The sequence below is a fragment of the Panulirus ornatus genome, chromosome 37 (assembly GCF_036320965.1).
Source record: "Panulirus ornatus isolate Po-2019 chromosome 37, ASM3632096v1, whole genome shotgun sequence".
NCBI lineage: Eukaryota > Metazoa > Arthropoda > Malacostraca > Decapoda > Palinuridae > Panulirus > Panulirus ornatus.
Window position 1 is genome coordinate 7,398,068 of NC_092260.1, and position 23,912 is coordinate 7,421,979.

At 41.7% G+C, this 23,912-nt stretch overlaps 1 protein-coding gene across 1 annotated transcript in view; it reads right to left on the reverse strand.

The window, feature by feature from the left end:
• The window catches only part of LOC139760477 (V-type proton ATPase 16 kDa proteolipid subunit c), a 49,213-nt gene that overhangs the window by 11,851 nt on the left and 13,450 nt on the right, over window positions 1-23,912 (reverse strand). Inside the window, exons 2-3 of the mRNA XM_071683754.1 lie at window positions 23,188-23,380; window positions 8,576-8,729 (exon numbers count right to left, since the gene is read on the reverse strand). Coding sequence (XP_071539855.1) covers window positions 8,576-8,729; window positions 23,188-23,380 — 347 coding nt within the window. The remainder of the gene's footprint in view (window positions 1-8,575; window positions 8,730-23,187; window positions 23,381-23,912) is intronic.

A 23,912-nucleotide genomic window follows, 5' to 3' on the forward strand; every position in this document is an offset into this window, starting at 1 on the left:
CACGTCAACCCCGGTATACCACATCGTTCCAATTCACTCTGTTCTTGCACACCTTTCACCCTCCTGCATGTTCAGGCCCCGATCACTCAAAATCTTTTTCACTCCATCTTCCCACCTCCAATTTGGTCTCCCACTTCTCGTTCCCTCCATCTCTGATACATATATCCTCTCTGTCAATCTTTCCTCACTCATTCTCTCCATGTGACCAAACCATTTCAAAACACCCTCTTCTGCTCTCTCAACCACACTCTTTTTATTACCACACACTTCTCTTACCCTTTCATTACTTACTCGATCAAACCACCTCATCACATATTGTCTTCAAACATCTCATTTCCAGCACATCCACCCTCCTCCACACAACTCTATCTATAGCCCACGCCTTGCAACCATATAACATTGTTGGAACTACTAGTCCTTCAAACATACCCATTTTTGATCTCCAAGATAACGTTCTCAACTTCCACACATTTTTCAATGCTCCCAGAACTTTCGCCACTGTGACTCACTTCCACTTCCATGGTTCCATCCGCTGCCAAATCCACTCCCAGATATCTAAAACACTTCACTTCCTCCAGTTTTTCTCCATTCAAACTTACCTCCCAATTGACTTGTCCCTCAACCCTACTGTACCTAAAAGCCTTGCTCTTATTCACATTTACTCTCAGCTTTCTTCTTTCACACACTTTACCAAACTCAGTCACCAGCTTCTGCAGTTTCTCAACTGAATCAGCCACCAGCGCTGTATCATCAGCGAACAACAACTGACTCACTTCCCTAGCTCTCTCATCCACAACAGACTGCATACTTGCTCTTCTCTCCAAAACTCTTGCGTTCACCTCCTTAACAACCCCATCCATAAACAAATTAAACATCCAGGGAGACATCATGCACCCCTGCCGCAAACCAACATTCCCTGAGAACTAATCACTTTCCTCTGTTCCTACACGTACACATGCCTTACATCCTTGATAAAAACTTTTCACTGCTTCTAACAACTTACCTCCCACACCATATATTCTTAATACCTTCCACAGAGCATCTCTATCAACTCTATCATATGCCTTCTCCAGATCCATAAATGCTACAAACAAATCATTTGCTTTTTAAAGTATTTCTCATACATTTTTCAAAGCAAACACCTGATCCACACATCCTCTACTACTTCTGAAATGACACTGCTCCTCCCCAATCTGATGCTCTGTACATGCCTTCACCCTCTCAATCAATACCCTCCCATATAATTTACCAGGAATACTCAACAAACTTATACCTCTGCAATTTGAGCACTCACCTTTATCCCCTTTGCATTTGTACAATGGCACTGTGCATGCATTCTGCCAATCCTCTGGCACCTCTCCATGAACCATAAATACATCAAATAACCTTACCAACCAGTCAACAATACAGTCACCCCCTTTTTTTAATGAATTCCACTCCAATACCATCCAAACCCACTGCCTTGCCGGACTTTCATCTTCCGCAAAGCTTTTACTACCTCTTCTCTGTTTACCAAATCATTCTCCCTAACCCTTTCACTTTGCACACCACCTCGACCAAAACACCCTATATCTGCCACTCTATCATCAAACACATTCAACAAACCTTCAAAATGCTCACTCCATCTCTCCTCATCACCACTACTTGTTATCATCTCCCCATCAGCCCCCTTCACTGATGTTCCCATTTGTTCCCTTGTCTTACGCACTTTATTTACCTCCTTCCAAAACATCTTTTTATTCTCCCTAAAATCAAATGATACTCTCTCACCCCAACTCTCATTTGCCCTCTCTTTTGCCTCTTGCACCTTTCTCTTGACCTCCTGCCTCTTTCTTTTATACATTTCCCTGCAAAAATTATCTAAATGCCTCTCTCTTTTCTTTCACTAATAATCTTACTTCTTCATCCCACCACTCACTACCCTTTCTAATCTGCCCACCTCCACGCTTCTCATGCCACAAGCATCTTTTGCACAAGCCATCCCTGCTTCCCTAAATACATCCCATTCCTCCCCCACACCCCTTATGTCCTTTGTTCTCACCTTTTTCCATTCTGTACTCAGTCTCTCCTGGTACTTACTCACACAAGTCTCCTTCCCAAGCTCACTTACTCTCACCACTCTCTTCACCCCAACATTCTCTCTTCTTTTCTGAAAACCTCTACAAATCTTCACCTTTGCCTCCACAAGATATGATCAGACATCCCTCCAGTTGCACCTCTCAGCACATTAACATCCAAAAGTCTCTCTCGTGCGCCTATCAATTAACACGTAATCCAATAAGACTCTCTGGCCATCTCTCCTACTTACATACGTATACTTAAGTATTTCTCTCTTTTTAAACCAGGTATTCCCAATCACCAGTCCTTTTTCAGTATATAAATCTACACGCTCTTCACCATTTCCAATTACAACACTGAACACCCAGCTACACCAATTATTCCCTCAACTGCCACATTACTCACCTTTGCATTCAAATCATCCATCACTATAACCCGGTCTCATGCATCAAAACTACTAACACTCACTCAGCTGCTCCCAAAACACTTGCCTCTCATGATCTTTCTTCTCATGCCCAGGTGCATATGCACCAATAATCACCCATCACTCTCCATCCATTTTCAGTTTTACCCTTATCAATCTAGAGTTTACTTTCTTACACTCTATCACATACTCCCACCACTCCTGTTTCAGGAGTAGTGCTACTCCTTCCCTAGCTCTTGTCCTCTCACTAACCCCTGACTTTATTCCCAAAACATTCCCAAACCACTCTTCCCCCCTTTACCCTTGAGCTTCATTTCACTCAGAGCCAAAACATCCAGGTTCCTTTCCTCAAACACACTATCTATCTCTCCTTTTTTCTCATCTTGTTTACATCCACACACATTTAGACACCCTAATCTGAGCCTTCGAGGAGGATGAACACTCCCCACGCGACTCCTCCTTCTGTTTCCCCGTTTAGAAAGTTAAAATACATGAAGAGGAGGGTTTCTAGCCCCCTGCTCCCATCCCCTTTAGTCACCTTCTACAACACGTGAGGAATGCATGGGAAGTATTCTTTCTCCCCTATCCCCAGGGATAGGGGAGAAAGAATACTTCCCACGGATTCCTCACTTGTTGTAGAAGGCGACTAAAGGTATGTATATGTATATACATGTGTATGCAAGTGGGTTAGGCCATTCTTTTGTCTGTTTCCTTATGCTACCTCGCTAATGCTGGAGACTGCAACAAAGTATAATAATAATGAAAAAAATAACCTGATAAGTTGCATGGAAGCATACAGATTGAGAAGTTGAAGGCAAGCATAGAGCATCAAATTGGGGAGGAACATGTGGTTTTAGAAGTGATAGAGAATATGTGGATCAGGTGTTTGTTTTAAAGAATGTGTGTGAGAAATGATTTGAGAAACATATGGATTTGTATATGGCATTTATGGATCTGGAGAAGGCATATGGCACGGTTGATAGAGATGCTTTGTGGAAGGTCTTAAAAATGTATGGTGTGGGAGGTAAGGTGCTAGAAGCAGAGAAATTTTCATAAAGGGTGTAAGGCTTCTGTAAGAATAGGAAGAGAGGAGAGTGAATGGTTCCAAGTGAAGGATGATCTGCATCAGGGGTGTGTGATGTTACTATAGTTGTCTAATTTGTCTAAGGATGGGGTAGTGACAGATGTAAATGTGAAAGTCTTGAAGAGGGGGCAATTATGCACCTGTGGGGGATGGGAGGGCCTGGGAAGCAAGTTAATTGTTTGCTGGTGATACAGCACTAGTTGCAGATTTGAGAGAAAAACTGCAGAAGTTGGCAACTAAGTTTGGAAGTCATCGTGAAAGGAGAAAGCTGAGAGTGAATGTGAATATAAGCAAAGTTTTTAGTTTCAACAAGGTTGAAGGCCAGGCTAGATGTAAAAATGGAGAAAAATTGGAGGAAAAGAAGTGCTTTCAATATGTGGGGGTGGACTTGTCACCTAATGGAACCATGTAAGAAGTGATCCAGAGGGTGGGGAAGGGGGTAAAGTTCTGGCAGTGCTGAAAAATGTGTGAAAAGAGAAAACATCATCTGGGAGGGAAAAAATGAATATGTGTGAAGGAATAGTAGCCCCAACAATATTATAAGGTTGTGAGGCATGGGCTATAGTTACAGCTGTGAGGAAGAGGGTGGATGTGTTGGAAATGAAATGTTTACAGACAAATTGTGGTGTGGGGTGGTTTGATCGAGAAAGTAATGAAAGGGTATGAGAGATGTTTAGTAATACAAAGAGTGTGGTTGAGAAAGCAGACCAGGGTGTGCTCAAATGGTTTGGACATATGGACAGAATAAGTGAGGAAAGGTTGACAATGAGGATATGTGTGTCATAAGAAGAGGGAACAAGTAGAATGAGGAGACCAACCTGGAGATGCAAAGATGGAGTGAAAGAGAATTTTGGGTGATCAGGGTTTGAACATGCAGGGGGGGTGAAAGGCATGCACACGACAAAGTGAATTGGAATGATGTGGTATACTGGGGTTGATGTACTGTCAGTGGACTGAACCAGGGCATGTGAAGCATCCGGGGTAAACATGGAGAGGTCTATGGGGCCTGAATGTGGATAAAGAGTTATGGTTTTGCAGCATTACATAGCCTGACAACCTGGATGTGAGCAGAAGTGACTTTTTTTTGTCTGTTCCTTGCTAACATGGGAAACAGTGATCAAGTACAATAAAGAAAAATATTCTCAGCATGCAAAAATGTAGATAATAAATAAACAGTTATGCAGGACTTACCAGCCATGAGTTTTTGGTTTTTCAAAATCTGGGATAGGGACTTCAAATCTATTAGCATGGTGTTCTGTCTCAACAACTCTGAAAAAGGTCTCTTAGTGCAAAATTGTCTGATACAAGTTGGTAACCTTTATCATGCTGATGACTTGTCTCTGTAATACTCACAACTACATATACTGTGTGAAAGACCTTTTTGCAACAAAGTCACAAAATAAACCTTTCCTGAATACAGGTCGATATGGTATGCATAGCCCATACTTGCCACACATAGCTCGAATTTTCTTATGACATACTTTGCGTGCTGTTTATTTGGCACATATTAGGTATGCATACACCTGTTACATGCAGTTAACATTCTTTTGTCTAAGCATACACTTAGGTGTGTGTTGTAATGGCTCTTGAATAATTCACTGCAAGTGGAGAAGTGATAACAGATAGTAATGGAGTGAGAAGGAGATGGACAGAGTATTTTGAAGGTTTGCTGAATGTGTTTGATAATAGAGTGGCAGATATAGGGTGTTTTGGTCAGGATGGAGTACGAAGTGATAGGGTCAGGGAGAACAATTTGGTGGAGAGAAGATATAGTGAAAGCTCTGTGGAAGATGAAAGCTGGTAAGGCGGCGGGTTTAGACAGTATTGCAGTGGAATTTATTAAAAAAGGGGCATGACTGTGTTGTTGATTGGTTGGTAAGGATATTCAATGCATGTACAGGCCATGATGAAGTGCCTCAGGACTGGTGGAATGCATGCATAGTGCCTTTGTACAAAGGCAGAGAGGATAAAGGGGAGTGTTCAGACTTCTGAGGGATAAGTTTGTTGAGCATTCCTGGGAAATTATATGGGAGGGTACGGATTGAGAGGGTGAAGGCATAGGCAAAGCATCAGATTGTGGAAGAGCAGTGTGGTTTCAGAAGTGGTTGATGATGTGTCGATCAGGTGTTTGCTTTGAAGAATGTATGTGAGAAATACTTGGAAAACATTTGGATTTGTATGTAGCATTTATGGATCTGGAGAAGGCATATGATTGGATTGATAGAGATGCTTTGCGGAAGGTATTAAGGGTATATGGTGTGGGAGGTAAGTTACTAGATGCAGTGAAAAGTTTTAACTAAGGATATAAGGCATGTGTACAAGTCGGAAGAGAGGAGAGTGATCGGCTCCTAGTGAATGTCGGTTTGCGGCTAGGGTGTGTGATGTCCCCATGGTTGTTTAATTTGTTTATAGATGGGGTGGTTAGGGACGTAAAGGCAAGAGATTTGGAGAGACGGGTGAGTATGCAGTCTGTTGTGGATGAGAGGGCTTGGGAAGAGTCAGTTGCTGTTTTTCAATGATAAAGCTCTAGTGGCTGATTCTTGAGAAACTGCAGAGGTTGGTGATTGAGTCTGAAAATGTATGTGAAAGGAGAAAGTTGAGTAAATGTGAATAAGAACAAAGTTATTAGGTTTAATAGGATTGAGAGACAAGTTAATTGGGATGCAAGTTTGAATGGAGAAAAATTGGAGGAAGTGAAGTGTTTTAGATATCTGGGAGTGGACTTAGCAGCTGATGGAACCATGGAAGCAGAAGTGAGTCAGTCATAGGGTGGGGGAAGGGATGAAGGTTCTGGGAGTGATGAAGAATGTGTGGAAGGCAAGAACGTTATCTTGGAGAGCAAAAATGAGTAAATTTGAAGGAATAGTAGTTCCAACAATGTTGTATGGTTGTGAGGCATGGGCTATAGACAGGGTTGTACAGAGGAGGGTAGATGTATTGGAAATGAAATATTTAAGGACAACATGTGGTGTGAGGTGGTTTGATTAAGTAATGTAAGGGTAAGAGAGATATGTGAAAATAAAGAGAGTATGGTTGAGAGAGCAGAAGAGGGTGTGTTGAAATGGAGATGTTGAGAGAATGAGTGAGGAAAGACTGACAAAGAGGATACCTGTGTCAGAGGTGGAGGGAACAAGAAGTGGGAGACCAAATTAAGGTTTACCCCAGATGCTTCACATCCCCTGGTTCAGTCCACTGACAACACGTCAACCCTGGTACACCACACTGTTCAAATTCACTCTATTCTTTGCAAGTCTCTCACCCTCCTGTATGTTCAGGCCCCAATCACTCAAAATCTTTTTCACTTCATCCTTCCACCTCTAATTTGGTCTCCCACTTCTTGTTCACTCCACCTCTGACACATATATCCTCTTTGTCAATCTTTCCTCACTCATTCTCTCCAAATGTCCAAATCATTTCAACACATCCACCCTCCTCCGTACAACCATAGCTATCTATAGCCCATGCCTCGTAACCATATAACATTGCTAGAACCACTATTCCTTCAAACATACCCATTTTTGCTCTCCGAGATAACGTTCTCACCTTCCACACATTCTTCAATGCTCCCAGAACCTTCACCCCCTCCCCCACCCTGTGACTCACTTCCATGGTTCCACTCCCAGATATCTAAAACACTTCACTTCCTCCAGTTTTTCTCCATTCAAACTTACCTCCCAATTAACTTGTCCCTCAACCCTAGTGAACCTAATAACTAATAATAACAAAAATCTATGAAATTTCAGTCTAAGTAAATAAATATTGCTGAAATAAAGGATTGACTGAGGAAAATATATTCATCTTGCAGTACTGTCTTGGAAAAATGGTAAACAAGTCTCTCTGGTAGTACTCCAGCAGCTTTTCATATCATTCACAACAATCAGCCCCATGCATTTACTTATGCCTAAAAATTTTCTGATCTTATATCACATAGCAGGTTTCCAGAGAAAAGTGACATCATGCACTGCAGTCCACTTGCCATTTTCCTGGAGAACTTCAGTGGTATACTTATTTGTTTCAAGGACAATTCTATATATACTGATTTTATTTTGGAACAGAGAAAGACATTCTCTAGGGTGTACATTTCTATCAGGAACATCAACATGACCTATGTATATTTGTGTATTTGATATTTCTGGCCCACAGCTTATGACTTCCAGGGTATATACTCATGCTGAGAGGGTCGTTGCACTTGTTTCAGTATATTTAACCTCATTTTTTTCTCATTTTCCCTAAACCATCAATCACTTTCTTCATCACTTGATATTTCAAAGTCACCTTCATTTATATTTGTACCACAATTATCATCATTATTCACAATACTTCAATGGATGGGATTCACACTGACAGAAAATTATTTATGGCTACCAACTCAACCCACACAATGATTGGAATGGATAAGCCCCCCTCATTTCCACACATGCATGCATGATTCAAATTAGATGTCTAAATCAGCTAATTCTAGGTCATTTGAAAATAAAGTCACCAATATTTACCTAATAGAGCTGCATAAAAAGCTTCTTACAGAGACATGCCACACTTCAAGGATTAAAGCAGTACTAGGTGCTATGGTAACTGCCTTTTTATGACTCATTGTTAGTGGAGTAGATCACTAAAGTAACAGTGGAAAATAAATTGAGAAATGCATGTTTCATGCTAGATACAAGAGGACTCTGTATCACCACAAAAATGTCTAGGCTCAATTGGATAGCCAGGCAGGGTCAGACTGCAACTGCTCAATATATCAAATGGATGCTTTTTCAGCATAATTCCACAACATAAAATACTAAACTTGTTAAACTGAATTTTTGTTGGGAAAATGCTTCTTAAGCGAGACATAACTGTATTAAAGTCTGATAGTTAACAAGACTATAATACCGAGTAACATACACTAATCATATTCTTTAATTTTTCACTTCAAAATTATAGAAATCATTAGGTGAAACATAAAATGTGCATGCAGTAAACAACATGTATATGTTAAGTTATCAAGAAGTATAATTTTTACTTGCCTCTGCAAAGATGAGGATGAGGATCATGCCAACAAAGAGTCGGGGCTGTTGGGCTGTCCCCCTCACACCAGCATCTCCAACAATTCCAATTGCCAATCCAGCAGCCAGACCAGATAACCCAACACTCAGTCCAGCACCAAGGTGTACAAATCCTCTGCAAATCATCAAAGTCACTGTTAGAAAAAGTTTATCACCTACTGCTATGAAACAAACTCTACTGGCTACATAAAGAAGTTTGCTTAATTTAATTGAATAAGAACAAGGTTATTAGATTCAGTAGGGTTAAGGGGCAAGTTAACTGGGAGATAAGTCTGAATGGAGAAAAACTGGATGAAGAGAGGTGTTTTAGATATCTTGGACTGCATTTAGTAGCGGATGGAACCATGGAAGTGGAAGTAAGTCACAGGGTGGGGGAGGGGGTGAAGGTTCTGGGAGCATTGAAGAATGTGTGGATGGTGAGAACGTTATCTCGGAGCAAAAATGGGTATGTTTAATGGAATAGTGCTTCCAACAATGTTATATGGTTGCAAGGCATGGGCTATATATAGGGTTGTGCGGAGGAGGGCGGATGTGTTGGAAATGAAATGTTTGAGGGCAATATGTGGTGTAAGGTGGTTTGATCAAGTAATAATTCATATGAAAGGGTAAGAGAGGTGTGTGGTAATAAAAAGAGTGTGGTTGAGAGAGCAGAAGAGGGTGTATTGAAATGGTTTGGTCACGAGGAGAGAATGAGTGAGGAAAGATTGACAAGAGGACATGTGTGTCAGAGGTGGAGAGAACAAGAAGAGGGAGACCAAATTGGAGGTGGAAGGATGGAGTGAAAAGATTTTGAGCGGTCAAGGCCTGAACGTACAGGAGGGTGAAAGGCATGGAAGGAACAGAGTGAATTGGAATGATGTGCTGTCAATAGGTTGAACCAGGGCATGTGAAGCATCTGGGGTAAAATATAGAAAGTTTTGTGGGGTCTGGATGTGGAAAGGGAGCTGTGGTTTTGGTGCATTACAAATGACAACTAGAGACTGAGTGTGAAAGAATGTGGCCTTTGTTGTCTTTTCCTGGTGCTACCTCGCATGCACAGAGGGAGGGGGTTGATGTTTCACATGTGGCAGAGTGGCAATGGGAATGGATGAGGGCAGCAAGTATGAATATGTACATGTGTATATATGTATATGTCTGTTGAAATGCATAGGTATGTATGTGTGTTTGTGGGCGTTCACATATATGCATGTGTATATGGGTAGGTTGGGCCATTCTTTCATCTTTTTCCTTGTGCTACCTTGCTAACGCAGGAGACAGCAACTAAGTACAATAAATATGTAAATAACAACAATAACAATAATAAATGACTTTAAGAGTTTGTAAAAAATTATATTCTTCATCTTCCTTAAACAAAATTAGAGGAATTAAAAGCATAAAAAACAAAAATTATGAAAAAAGTTTTCAAGTTTTAAAAACTGTCTCCCTCCAAGGCAATGTCAGACAACATGAGAATTCCCATGATCCCTTCCTTTTGGTGAGGTTGCTGCTTCTCATATTTTACTAATCATTCAGCAGTCACCACCCAGTCAAGCCAAACCAGGTTGACAGTCTTACAAATCTTCAGAAAAAGGATGTTTTACACTTCAGCTCCAGGAATCCCTTCTCTGGAGCTCATTTAATCCACACTCTTATTTCCTAAATCCTCTAGGCAGGACCTCAGGTCAAGAATTGTGATGTGTCTGTTTTCCAAGGCAAGTGCAAGATAGTTAAGTGTTCACTGTCTTCAGTATGATGAGTCCTGTAACATGCTGAATCTGTGTTTGTAGTGTTGCTGGGATGGGTGGTGTCCAGAATGTACATAATGAAAATGTCCCTCGTACTTGCCTGGGAGTAAAGTTTCAGATGGACGTACGTCTGATGGGGAAGACTTCAAGTCTGGGTTTACAGGACAGTTGTTTGGTGCTTGTCAAATCATTACTGTGTGCATCAGCTTAGTCTATATTGCATTTGTTGGGAAAGGGAAATTTGTGAGTGCGAGGCAGGGGTAAGTGTTTTGTTTCTAAGGGGATGGAGATTGGTTATGGCGCAGTTTGGGTGCGAATGGTCTAAGGCTGCTGCAAAGATGCGGGTGCTGAGCATATAGAAGTAACAGTGTACTGAAGGCATTTTTGTTTCATTGTAAACACGATGAGCATCTGCAGTTGCAAGACAGCCAGTAATTGTTCTGAAAGAATCTACTTTGTATGGTTTGCAGTCCTGAAATGTTGGCTTTGGATGGTGGATAAAGCATAATTTTGCCTGCCCTCACTTGGTCTTGAATATTCCACTCTTATTTCCTCTATACCCTTATCAAGATCACATTCCTATTATGACCAAAATCACTTTCTTCTTTTAAAGCTGATAATTGAAAATGCTCAGAATGAATATCACTACCATTTGTGCCCCCAAAATAATAATTAATTTGATGAGTTAATTGCACATAGCTGCACAGGTCCTGCAGGAAGTAGTAACCGCATACACCCAGGAAGGCCAAGGCTGTCTGTATCTTCCCCCGAGTTATACAAGTAACTGACACAACAGGAATTTTTCTAATACTAATCATAGCTTCCTGTGACATAAGGCATCTTTGCCTGCTGAAAAATCATGCCTTCAAATTCAAATGAGGTCAGAAAGACACAACTTCTCCAAGTATGGCTGCAGTTGCAATGATGGGCACATCCAAGGATGACCACAGTTGCCATGCTGGGTACATTCAAGTATGGTTGCAGTTGCTATGCCAGGCATATCCAAATATAGTTGTAAATCATAATGGTTTAATCAGTTCCTGGTGATGGAGGTAAATGGAAAGGTATTGGGGAGAGATAGGCAAGTCTTCATTATGCTGGGAGTTTATGGCCTGTGGGGTGATTCAAGTGATGTTTACAGATGCAACAGCTCTGGTAGCAGACTCTTGTGAAAAACAACAGAAGCTGGTGTTAAGTCTGGGAGAATGTGAGAAAGATGAAAGTTCTAGGTTAATATGAATAAAAGTAAGATTTTGAGGTTGGGCAATGTTTCTTCCTGTGAATTCTTCTATCACTTTCTAGATCACTGTATAAAGGTTGTTCTGCATGAAGATTTGAATGGAGAGATCCTGGAGAAAGTGGAGTCCACTGTCATGTCCATCTGGGAATGGACTTGGTGGTAGATGGAACCACTGGAGCTGATGTCCATCATATGGTGGGTGAGAGGGAAAAGATCCCAAGTGCCCAGAAGAATGTGTGGCAAGAGAAGTCAGTCTTTAAGCATAAAGCTGGCTATATTTGATGGTACAGTAATCCCAATGGTGCTGCACTGGAAGAGGATGGATGTGTTGAAAATAAAATGCTTGAGGCCTGTATGAGGTGTGGGAAGGGTTGATCATATAAGGAATGACAAAGTAAGATAGAGGTATGGAAATATGCCAAGTACGATTGAGAGAGATGAAAAGGGTGCTGAAATGGGTCGAACATATGAAGATGAGTGGAGAGACAGACACAGAGCATACATGCATCAGAAGTTTTGGGTTATCATGGCCAGAACGTGTAGGAGTGTGTGAGGATGTAATGAACTGGAGCAATGAGATATACAGTGCCTGCCAATCAAATGGGCATAAGTGGGTATGCACAATTAACAAATAAATTGACAACAAATCACTTAACCCCACCTAAAATAGTGTTGGTGTTCACCAGTGAAGTTAGCATCCTCTAGTAAGCTGTGGCAATGATGTTTATGTATATGACCTTTGCAGAAGGTATAACATGCGAGGGTATAAATATATTCAATAGGCAATGGATTCTAATATCACTTGTGACCCTCTAGAATTAATCAAGAACTCATTACGAAACAAGCATCTTTCAGCCACTAAATATGTTACATACACGTCAGTACTAAACCCAAACTGTCGGTTAATAATGGTTACTATAGTAAAGATTATATACCAAACCATGCCTGTACAGCATTTAGAAGACTGCATTTGATGCCTCATACTCTTAAAATAGAAACTGGTAGATGGAACCGAACACCAGTGGAGTTAAGGCTTTGTGTTTGTGATCAAGGTAAAGTTCAGGATGGGTCCTACGTTCTGCTAGTGTTCCATTATCCATCATTTTGCACTGCTAAATTTTTCATCAATGGAAAGTTTAAGTGAGGGAGCTCACTGTGATATATTGTGTAAATGTCTATAATGTCTTGCACAAGGAGAATCTCACTGGGCATAGAAATAATTGTTAGCCCTCTTCTTTGTAGTCATTACTTATGTGGGCAAAAAGCCTACAGTTTTTACTATGAAATCCCTGTACTATCTTGTCAATACATTACTAACTAACTAACATGTTGACACATCACATGAGAGTGCCTCAGTAGTAGTTTGCAGATATGCCTTGCTGTGCTTACCACTTATGCCATGGATTTTTGTTTTTTTTTTCATTTTCATATGTCTACCACCTACTACGGATGGAAATACCCACCTTACAAGTGATTCATTCAAAAAGTGCACGGTCAAAGACGTCATGTAGTGCAAGGCTTCCTGCCACATAGCCAAACTAGTCATTGATTGTCTTAAGGACTGTGCAGTGGAGTTTTTCAGTGACTGGCCCAGGAAGTCATTGGATGTGAATCCAACAAAAAACTTGCGGGTGCTTATGAAAATGTTATTATGTAACAGGGAAACTTTGTTGCTACCTGAGCTGGAGATGGCCATTTCTGGAATCTGGGGAAAGATGGACCCTAAATAGGTTTAGAAATTTGTCGATTCAGTTCCTGTTTATTTCTAGGAGTGTATAAAGAAGAAAGAGAACCTAGTAAAGTACTATTTGGCTGCGAATGCACAATTCTCATGGTTTTATTTCAGGTATATCCTTGATGATTGTGCTGCAGCCCCCTCGCACATACTTCACTGGCAGGCACTGTAAATGTAATATGTAAGTGCCAAGCAGCTAATAAGCAGAACCAAATAATATGAAAGTGATGAGGGGAATCCTGGGAAATGTCTACAGAACTTGGCTTGGAGTAAAGGGCTTTGGTTATGGAGCATCATGCATGATCGCTGAAGTAGATAAAAGCAAATTAAGCCAATCTCTGTCTGGTGCTACCTCTCTAAGAAGGAAGAAGCAATCTAGTAGGAAAACAAGGAAATAGGAGTGTACAGAAAGAGAAGTTTACAGTATAAAGTAAAAAACAATCTCCTTCACAGTGATTTTTATATCGCACAAAAGTTGTAGTAATTCCAAATGTATTCAACTTATTTACCACTAACAGTGCCTGTTTATAAAAGTTATTTATTTATTTGTTATACTTTGTCGCTATCTCCTGCGTTAGTGAGGTAGTGCAAGGAAACAGACGAAAGAATGGCCCAACCCACCCAAATACACATGTATATACATACAAGTCCACACATGCACATATACATACTTATACATCTCAACGTATACATATATATACACACATGTACATAATTCATAGTCTGCCCTTATTCATTCCTGTCACCACCCCGCCACACATGAAATGACAACCCCCTTCCCCCGCATGTGCGCGAGGTAGCACTAGGAAAAGACAAAGGCCACAATCGTTCACACTCAGTCTCTAGCTGTCATGTATAATGCACCGAAACCACAGCTCCCTTTCCACATTCAGGCCCCACAAAACTTTCCATGGTTTACCCCAGACGCTTCACATGCCCTGGTTCAATCCATTGACAGCACATTGACCCCAGTATACCACATCATTCCAATTCACTCTATTCCTCGCGTGCCTTTCACCCTCCTGCATATTCAGGCCCTGATCACTCAAAATCTTTTACACTCCATCTTTCCACCTCCAATTTGGTCTCTCATTTCTCCTCGTTCCCTCCACCTCTGACACATAAATCCTCTTTGTCAATCTTTCCTCACTCACTCTCTACATGTGACCAAACCACCCTCTTCTGCTCTCTCAACCACACTCTTACTTATTACCACACATCTCTCTTACCCTTTCATTACTTACTCGATCAAACCACCTCACACCACATATTGTCCTCAAACACCTCATTTCCAGCACATCCACACTTCTCTGCACAACTCTATCTATAGCCCATGCCTCGCAACCATATAACATTGTCGGAACCACTATTCCTTCAAACATACCCATTTTTGCTTTCCGAGATAATGATCTTGACTTCCACACATTTTTCAACGCTCCAAGAACTTTTGCCCCCTCCCCAACCCTATGACTCACTTCCACTTCCATAGTTCCATCTGCTGCCAAACCCACTCCCAGATATCTAAAACACTTCACTTCCTCCAGTTTTTCTCCATTCAAACTTACCTCCCAATTGACTTGACCTCAACCCTACTGTAACCTAATAACCTTGCTCTTATTCACATTTACTCTTAACTTTCTTCTTCCAAACTCAGTCACCAGCTTCTGCAGTTTCTCGCATGATTCAGCCACCAGCGCTGTATCACCAGCGAACAACAACTGACTCACTTCCCAAGCTCTCTCATCCCCAACAGACTTCATACTTGCCCCTCTTCCAAAACACTTGCATTCACCTCCCTAACAACTCCATCCATAAACAAATTAAACAACCATGGAGACATCACACACCCCTGCTGCAAACCGACATTCACTGAGAACCAATCACTTTCCTCTCTTCCTACTCGTACACATGCCTTACATCCTTGATAAAAACTTTTCATTGCTTCTAACAACTTGCCTCCCACACCAATATTCTTAATACCTCCCACAGAGCATCTCTATCAACTCTATCATATGCCCTCTCCAGATCCATAAATGCTACATACAAATCCAATTGCTTTTCTAAGTATTTCTCACATACATTCTTCAAAGCAAACACCTGATCCACACATCCTCTACCACTTCTGAAACCACACCGCTCTTCCCCAATCTGATACTCTGTACATGCCTTCACCCTCTCAATCAATACCCTCCCATAAAATACAGAATACTCAACAAACTTATACCTCTGTAATTGAGCACTCACTCTTATCCCCTTTGCATTTGTACAATGGCACTATGAACGCATTCCGCCAATCCTCAGGCACCTCACCATGAGTCATACATACATTAAATAACCTTACCAACCAGTCAACAACACAGTCACCCCCTTTTTTAATAAATTCCACTGCAATACCATCCAAACCTGCTGCCTTGCCGGCTTTCATCTTCCGCAAAGCTTTTACTACCTCTTCTCTGTTTACCAAATCATTTACCCTAACCCTCTCACTTTGCACACCACCTCGACAAAACACCCTATATCTGCCACTCTATCATCAAACACATTCAACAAACCTTTCAAAAAACTCACTCCATCTCCTTCTCACATCACCACTACTTGTTATCACCTCCCATTTGCGCCCTTCACTGAAGTTCCCATTTGCTCCCTTGTCTTGCGCACTTTATTTACCTCCTTCCAGAACATCTTTTTATTCTCCCTAAAATTTAATGATACTCTCTCACCCCAACTCTCATTTGCCCTCTTTTTCACCTCTTGCACCTTTCTCTTGACCTCCTGTCTCTTTCTTTTATACATCTCCCACTCAACTGCATTTTTCCCCTGCAAAAATCGTCCAAATGCCTCTCTCTTCTCTTTCACTAATAATCAATACTTCTCAATCCCACCACTCACTACCTATCTAATCAACCCACCTCCCACTCTTCTCATGCCACAAGCATCTTTTGCGCAATCCATCACTGATTCCCTAAATACATCCCCATTCCTCCCCCACTCCCCTTACTTCCATTGTTCTCACCTTTTTCCCATTCTATCACTCCGTCCCTCTCCCTGTACTTCCTGACATAAGTCTCCTTCCCAAGCTCACTTACTCTCACCACCCTCTTCACCCCAACATTCATTCTTCTTTTCTGAAAACCCATACAAATCTTCACCTTAGCCTCCACAAGATAATGATCAGACAACCCACCAGTTGCACCTCTCAGCACATTAACATCCAAAGTCTCTCTTTCGCGCCTGTCATTAACACGTAATCCAATAACGCTCTCTGGCCATCTCTCCTACTTACATACGATACTTATGTATATCTCGCTTTTTAAACCAGGTATTCCCAATCACCAGTCCTTTTTCAGCACATAAATCTACAAGCTCTTCACCATTTCCATTTACAACACTGAACACCACATGTATACCAATTATTCCTCAACTGCCACATTACTCACCTTTGCATTCAAATCACCCATCACTATAACCTGGTCTCGTGCATCAAAACCACTAACACTCTTATTCAGCTGCTCCTAAAACACTTGCCTCTCATGATCTTTCTTCTCATGCCCAGGTGCATATGCACCAATTGATCACCCATCTCTCTCCATCAACTTTCAGTTTTACCCATATTAATCGAGAATTTACTTTCTTACATTCTTTCACATACTCCCACAACTCCTGTTTCAGGAGTACTGCTACTCTTCCCTTGCTCTTGTCCTCTCACTAACCCCTGACTTTACTCCCAAGACATTCCCGAAACCACTCTTCCCCTTTACCCTTGAGCTTCGTTTCACTAAGAGCCAAAAACATCCAGGTTTCTTTCCTCAAACATACTACCTATCTCTCCTTTTTTCACATTTTGGTTACATCCACACACATTTAGACCCCAGTCTGAGCCTTCGAGGAGGATGAGCATCCCCGGTGACTCCTTCTTCTGTTCCATTTTAGAAAGTATAAGAATACAATGGGGGGGGGGGGGGGGGAGGGAGGGGAGATTTCTGCCCCCCGCTCCCGACCCTCAATCGCTTTCTTACACACGCGAGAACAACAAACTTATACCTATGTAATTTGAGCACTTACCTTTATCCCCTTTGCCTTTGTACAATGGCACTATGCATGCATTCTGCCAATCCTCAGGCACCTCACCACGAGTCATACATACATTAAATAACCTTACCAAGCAGTCAACAACACAGTCACCCCCTTTTTTAAATAAATCCACTGCAATACCATCCAAGAAAAAAAGCTCAACTGAAAAGGAAGGAAGAAAAGTAATTTCCATGCCTTCCAGTCTTATCAGAAAGCCGACTAATATGTCATATACACCCCCACCCCCTACAGGAGATCACCAGCACTGGACAGGCCAAGAATATTTTGTTACCTTTGAGTGCATTCCATCACTTCATTTTTTTTTTTTTTGCTTTGTCGCTGTCTCCCGCGTTTGCGAGGTAGCGCAAGGAAACAGACGAAAGAAATGGCCCAACCCACCCCCATACACATGTATATACATACGTCTACACACGAAAATATACATACCTACACAGCTTTCCATGGTTTACCCCAGACGCTTCACATGCCCTGATTCAATCCACTGACAGCACGTCAACCCCGGTATACCACATCGATCCAATTCACTCTATTCCTTGCCCTCCTTTCACCCTCCTGCATGTTCAGGCCCCGATCACACAAAATCTTTTTCACTCCATCTTTCCACCTCCAATTTGGTCTCCCACTTCTCCTCGTTCCCTCCACCTCCGACACATATATCCTCTTGGTCAATCTTTCCTCACTCATTCTCTCCATGTGCCCAAACCATTTCAAAACACCCTCTTCTGCTCTCTCAACCACGCTCTTTTTATTTCCACACATCTCTCTTACCCTTACGTTACTTACTCGATCAAACCACCTCACACCACACATTGTCCTCAAACATCTCATTTCCAGCACATCCATCCTCCTGCGCACAACTCTATCCATAGCCCACGCCTCGCAACCATACAACATTGTTGGAACCACTATTCCTTCAAACATACCCATTTTTGCTTTCCGATGATAATGTTCTCGACTTCCACCCATTCTTCAAGGCTCCCAGGATTTTCGCCCACTCCCCCACCCTATGATCCACTTCCGCTTCCATGGTTCCATCCGCTGCCACATCCACTCCCAGATATCTAAAACACTTTACTTCCTCCAGTTTTTCTCCATTCAAACTTACCTCCCAATTGACTTGACCCTCAACCCTACTGTACCTAATAACCTTGCTCTTATTCACATTTACTCTTAACTTTCTTCTTCCAAACTCAGTCACCAGCTTCTGCAGTTTCTCGCATGAATCAGCCACCAGCGCTGTATCACCAGCGAACAACAACTGACTCACTTCCCAAGCTCTCTCATCCCCAACAGACTTCATACTTGCCCCTCTTTCCAAAACTCTTGCATTCACCTCCCTAACAACTCCATCCATAAACAAATTAAACAACCATGGAGACATCACACACCCCTGCCGCAAACCTACATTCACTGAGAACCAATCACTTTCCTCTCTTCCTACACGTACACATGCCTTACATCCTTGATAAAAACTTTTCATTGCTTCTAACAACTTGCCTCCCACACCATATATTCTTAATACCTTCCACAGAGCATCTCTATCAACTCTATCATATGCCTTCTCCAGATCCATAAATGCTACATACAAATCCATTTGCTTTTCTAAGTATTTCTCACATACATTCTTCAAAGCAAACACCTGATCCACACATCCTCTACCACTTCTGAAACCACACTGCTCTTCCCCAATCTGATACTCTGTACATGCCTTCACCCTCTCAATCAATACCCTCCCATATAATTTACCAGGAATACTCAACAAACTTATACCTCTGTAATTTGAGCACTCACTCTTATCCCCTTTGCATTTGTACAATGGCACTATGAACGCATTCCGCCAATCCTCAGGCACCTCACCATGAGTCATACATACATTAAATAACCTTACCAACCAGTCAATAATACAGTCACCCCCTTTTTTAATAAATTCCACTGCAATACCATCCAAACCTGCTGCCTTGCCGGCTTTCATCTTCCGCAAAGCTTTTACTACCTCTTCTCTGTTTACCAAATCATTTACCCTAACCCTCTCACTTTGCACACCACCTCGACCAAAACACCCTATATCTGCCACTCTATCATCAAACACATTCAACAAACCTTCAAAATACTCACTCCATCTCCTTCTCACATCACCACTACTTGTTATCACCTCCCCATTTGCGCCCTTCACTGAAGTTCCCATTTGCTCCCTTGTCTTGCGCACTTTATTTACCTCCTTCCAGAACATCTTTTTATTCTCCCTAAAATTTAATGATACTCTCTCACCCCAACTCTCATTTGCCCTCTTTTTCACCTCTTGCACCTTTCTCTTGACCTCCTGTCTCTTTCTTTTATACATCTCCCACTCAACTGCATTTTTCCCCTGCAAAAATCGTCCAAATGCCTCTCTCTTCTCTTTCACTAATAATCTTACTTCTTCATCCCACCACTCACTACCCTTTCTAATCAACCCACCTCCCACTCTTCTCATGCCACAAGCATCTTTTGCGCAATCCATCACTGATTCCCTAAATACATCCCATTCCTCCCCCACTCCCCTTACTTCCATTGTTCTCACCTTTTTCCATTCTGTACTCAGTCTCTCCTGGTACTTCCTGACATAAGTCTCCTTCCCAAGCTCACTTACTCTCACCACCCTCTTCACCCCAACATTCACTCTTCTTTTCTGAAAACCCATACAAATCTTCACCTTAGCCTCCACAAGATAATGATCAGACATCCCTCCAGTTGCACCTCTCAGCACATTAACATCCAAAAGTCTCTCTTTCGCGCGCCTGTCAATTAACACGTAATCCAATAACGCTCTCTGGCCATCTCTCCTACTTACATACGTATACTTATGTATATCTCGCTTTTTAAACCAGGTATTCCCAATCACCAGTCCTTTTTCAGCACATAAATCTACAAGCTCTTCACCATTTCCATTTACAACACTGAACACCACATGTATACCAATTATTCCCTCAACTGCCACATTACTCACCTTTGCATTCAAATCACCCATCACTATAACCCGGTCTCGTGCATCAAAACCACTAACACTCTCATTCAGCTGCTCCCAAAACACTTGCCTCTCATGATCTTTCTTCTCATGCCCAGGTGCATATGCACCAATGATCACCCATCTCTCTCCATCAACTTTCAGTTTTACCCATATTAATCGAGAATTTACTTTCTTACATTCTATCACATACTCCCACAACTCCTGTTTCAGGAGTACTGCTACTCCTTCCCTTGCTCTTGTCCTCTCACTAACCCCTGACTTTACTCCCAAGACATTCCCAAACCACTCTTCCCCTTTACCCTTGAGCTTCGTTTCACTAAGAGCCAAAACATCCAGGTTTCTTTCCTCAAACATACTACCTATCTCTCCTTTTTTCACATTTTGGTTACATCCACACACATTTAGACCCCAGTCTGAGCCTTCGAGGAGGATGAGCACTCCCCGTGTGACTCCTTCTTCTGTTTCCCATTTTAGAAAGTTAAGAAATACAAGGAGGGGAGGATTTCTGGCCCCCCGCTCCCGTCCCCTCTAGTCGCTTTCTACGACACGCGAGGAACAAACAAACAAACTTATACCTATGTAATTTGAGCACTTACCTTTATCCCCTTTGCCTTTGTACAATGGCACTATGCATGCATTCTGCCAATCCTCAGGCACCTCACCACGAGTCATACATACATTAAATAACCTTACCAAGCAGTCAACAACACAGTCACCCCCTTTTTTAAATAAATTCCACTGCAATACCATCCAAGAAAAAAGCTCAACTGAAAGGAAGGAAGAAAAGTAATTTCCATGCCTTCCAGTCTTATCAGAAGCTGTCTAATATGTCATATACACCCCCACCCCCTACAGGAGATCACCCAGCACTGGACAAGGCCAAGAATATTTTGTTACCTTTGAGTGCATTCCATCACTTCATTTTTTTTTTTTTTTTGCCGCTGTCTCCCGCGTTTGCGAGGTAGCGCAAGGAAACAGACGAAAGAAATGGCCCAACCCACCCCCATACACATGTACATGCATACGTCCACACACGCAAATATACATACCTACACAGCTTTCCATGGTTTACCCCAGACGCTTCACATGCCCTGATTCAATCCACTGACAGCACGTCAACCCCGGTATACCACATCGATCCAATTCACTCTATTCCTTGCCCTCCTTTCACCCTCATGCATGTTCAGGCCCCGATCACACAAAATCTTTTTCACTCCATCTTTCCACCTCCAATTTGGTCTCCCACTTCTCCTCATTCCCTCCACCTCCGACACATATATCCTCTTGGTCAATCTTTCCTCACTCATTCTCTCCACGTGCCCAAACCATTTCAAAACACCCTCTTCTGCTCTCTCAACCACGCTCTTTTTATTTCCACACATCTCTCTTACCCTTACGTTACTTACTCGATCAAACCACCTCACACCACACATTGTCCTCAAACATCTCATTTCCAGCACATCCATCCTCCTGCGCACAACTCTATCCATAGCCCACGCCTCGCAACCATACAACATTGTCGGAACCACTATTCCTTCAAACATACCCATTTTTGCTTTCTGAGATAATGTTCTCGACTTCCACCCATTCTTCAAGGCTCCCAGGATTTTCGCCCCCTCCACCACCCTATGATCCACTTACGCTTCCATGGTTCCATCCGCTGCCAGATCCACTCCCAGATATCTAAAACACTTTACTTCCTCCAGTTTTTCTCCATTCAAACTTACCTCCCAATTGACTTGACCCTCAACCCTACTGTACCTAATAACCTTGCTCTTATTCACATTTACTCTTAACTTTCTTCATAAATGATACAATTCTTTTCTATCTTCTGCACACTCAATGATAAGATATCAAGACCATTTAAGGGTTAATAATTCTGGTTATCTGAGAGCTTCATGAACTGGTTAAAAAGATGTGCAAGTAAAGACCCTGAGTGAGACGAAATAAGCATAGTGAAATAGAAACTTAATTCTAATCTGTTCTAAGTCATTTAACTACAAAAAAAAAATACAAACATGAAATGGCAAACATCACAATGCAGAATTAAAAATGACAAATTGTCCAGTGACTGTGCTAGTTCATGACAAGGGCCCATGCCATGCTTTGACCCAGTAATTCATTAACAACAACAAAAATCATCCTGTAATTCTTTGAGTATGGGATTGCGAAACATCTTTCATGTGATGGTATATATAAATTTCAAGAGTGAGTGACATGTGGGATGCACCAAGAAAATATGAACCATCTTTGAGAAAAGGGAGACCTTAATAAAAACTTTTCATCTTAACACCCCTTCTCCCTTAAAGGTAGCTGTTGTGGAAAACTAAATGAGCTAAATTCCAATAAACAATTTTTTCAAACTATTTGCCATTTCCCACATTAGCGAGGTAGCATTAAGAACAGAGGACTGGGCCTTTGAGGGAATATCCTCACCTGGCCCCCTTCTCTGTTCCTTCTTTTGGAAAATCAAAAAAAAAAAAGAGGGGATGATTTCCAGCCCCACGCTCCCTCCCCTTTTAATCGCCTTCTACGACACGCAGGGAATACGTGGGAAGTATTCTTTCTCCCCTACCCCAGGGATAGACACATATGTACATACATGCCCATACACATACATATCAACACATTCCTATGAGTCCACGGGGAAAACGAAACATGAAAAGTTCCCAAGCGCACCCCCTGCGCAAAAATCACACCATCAGGGGAGACACAAGAGAGAAACACAACAGTCCAATAAACAATTACAAACATATAAATAATATCTTTTCTTACTCATATAACTGGTATCCAGCCACAGAAGATTTAAGTCTACCAGCAATGAGGACAGCTACCACTAAACCATAAATGGCAATGATACCAGCCATGACAACAGGGATGATGCACTTCATAATCAATTCTGGCCGCATCACAGACATGGCTGCAATTCCGACTCCAGATTTTGCTGTGCCATATGCAGCTCCCAAAGCTGAAATAAGAAAATGGGAAAATACTAAGTTTATTCTATATTTGCCAAAAAACTGGTTTATCAGCCTAAGCAGAAAACCTGAATATCAAAAGCAATCACCTTAAATTCTATATATATAGTACTATATACCTACATAAATCCTATAAAGGGCATTACTGGACTCTGCCTGCTCATGGTTATGTGGCAAATGAAAAGTCACCTTCAGTGAGATAGTATCATCAGAGTAGAATCTCATTGAAGAACATCTCATTCATAAGTAGTCCCTCAAAGAAGAAGTGGTCCCCAGAGATGGGGTCTTGGTGTTATATATTAATTTTTATTCATAATTGTTTGCTACTGCTCATCTTAATGAGGATACTGCTGGGAACAAAGTACAACCTCATTTGCTCACAGCCTCTCCCTAGCTGTCATGTATAATGCACTGAAACCAGAGTCCCCTATCCACAACCAAGCCCCACAGACTTTTCTATGATTTCCCCTAAACACTTCATATGCCCTGGTTCAATCCAGTGAAAGCACATTGCACCCTGTA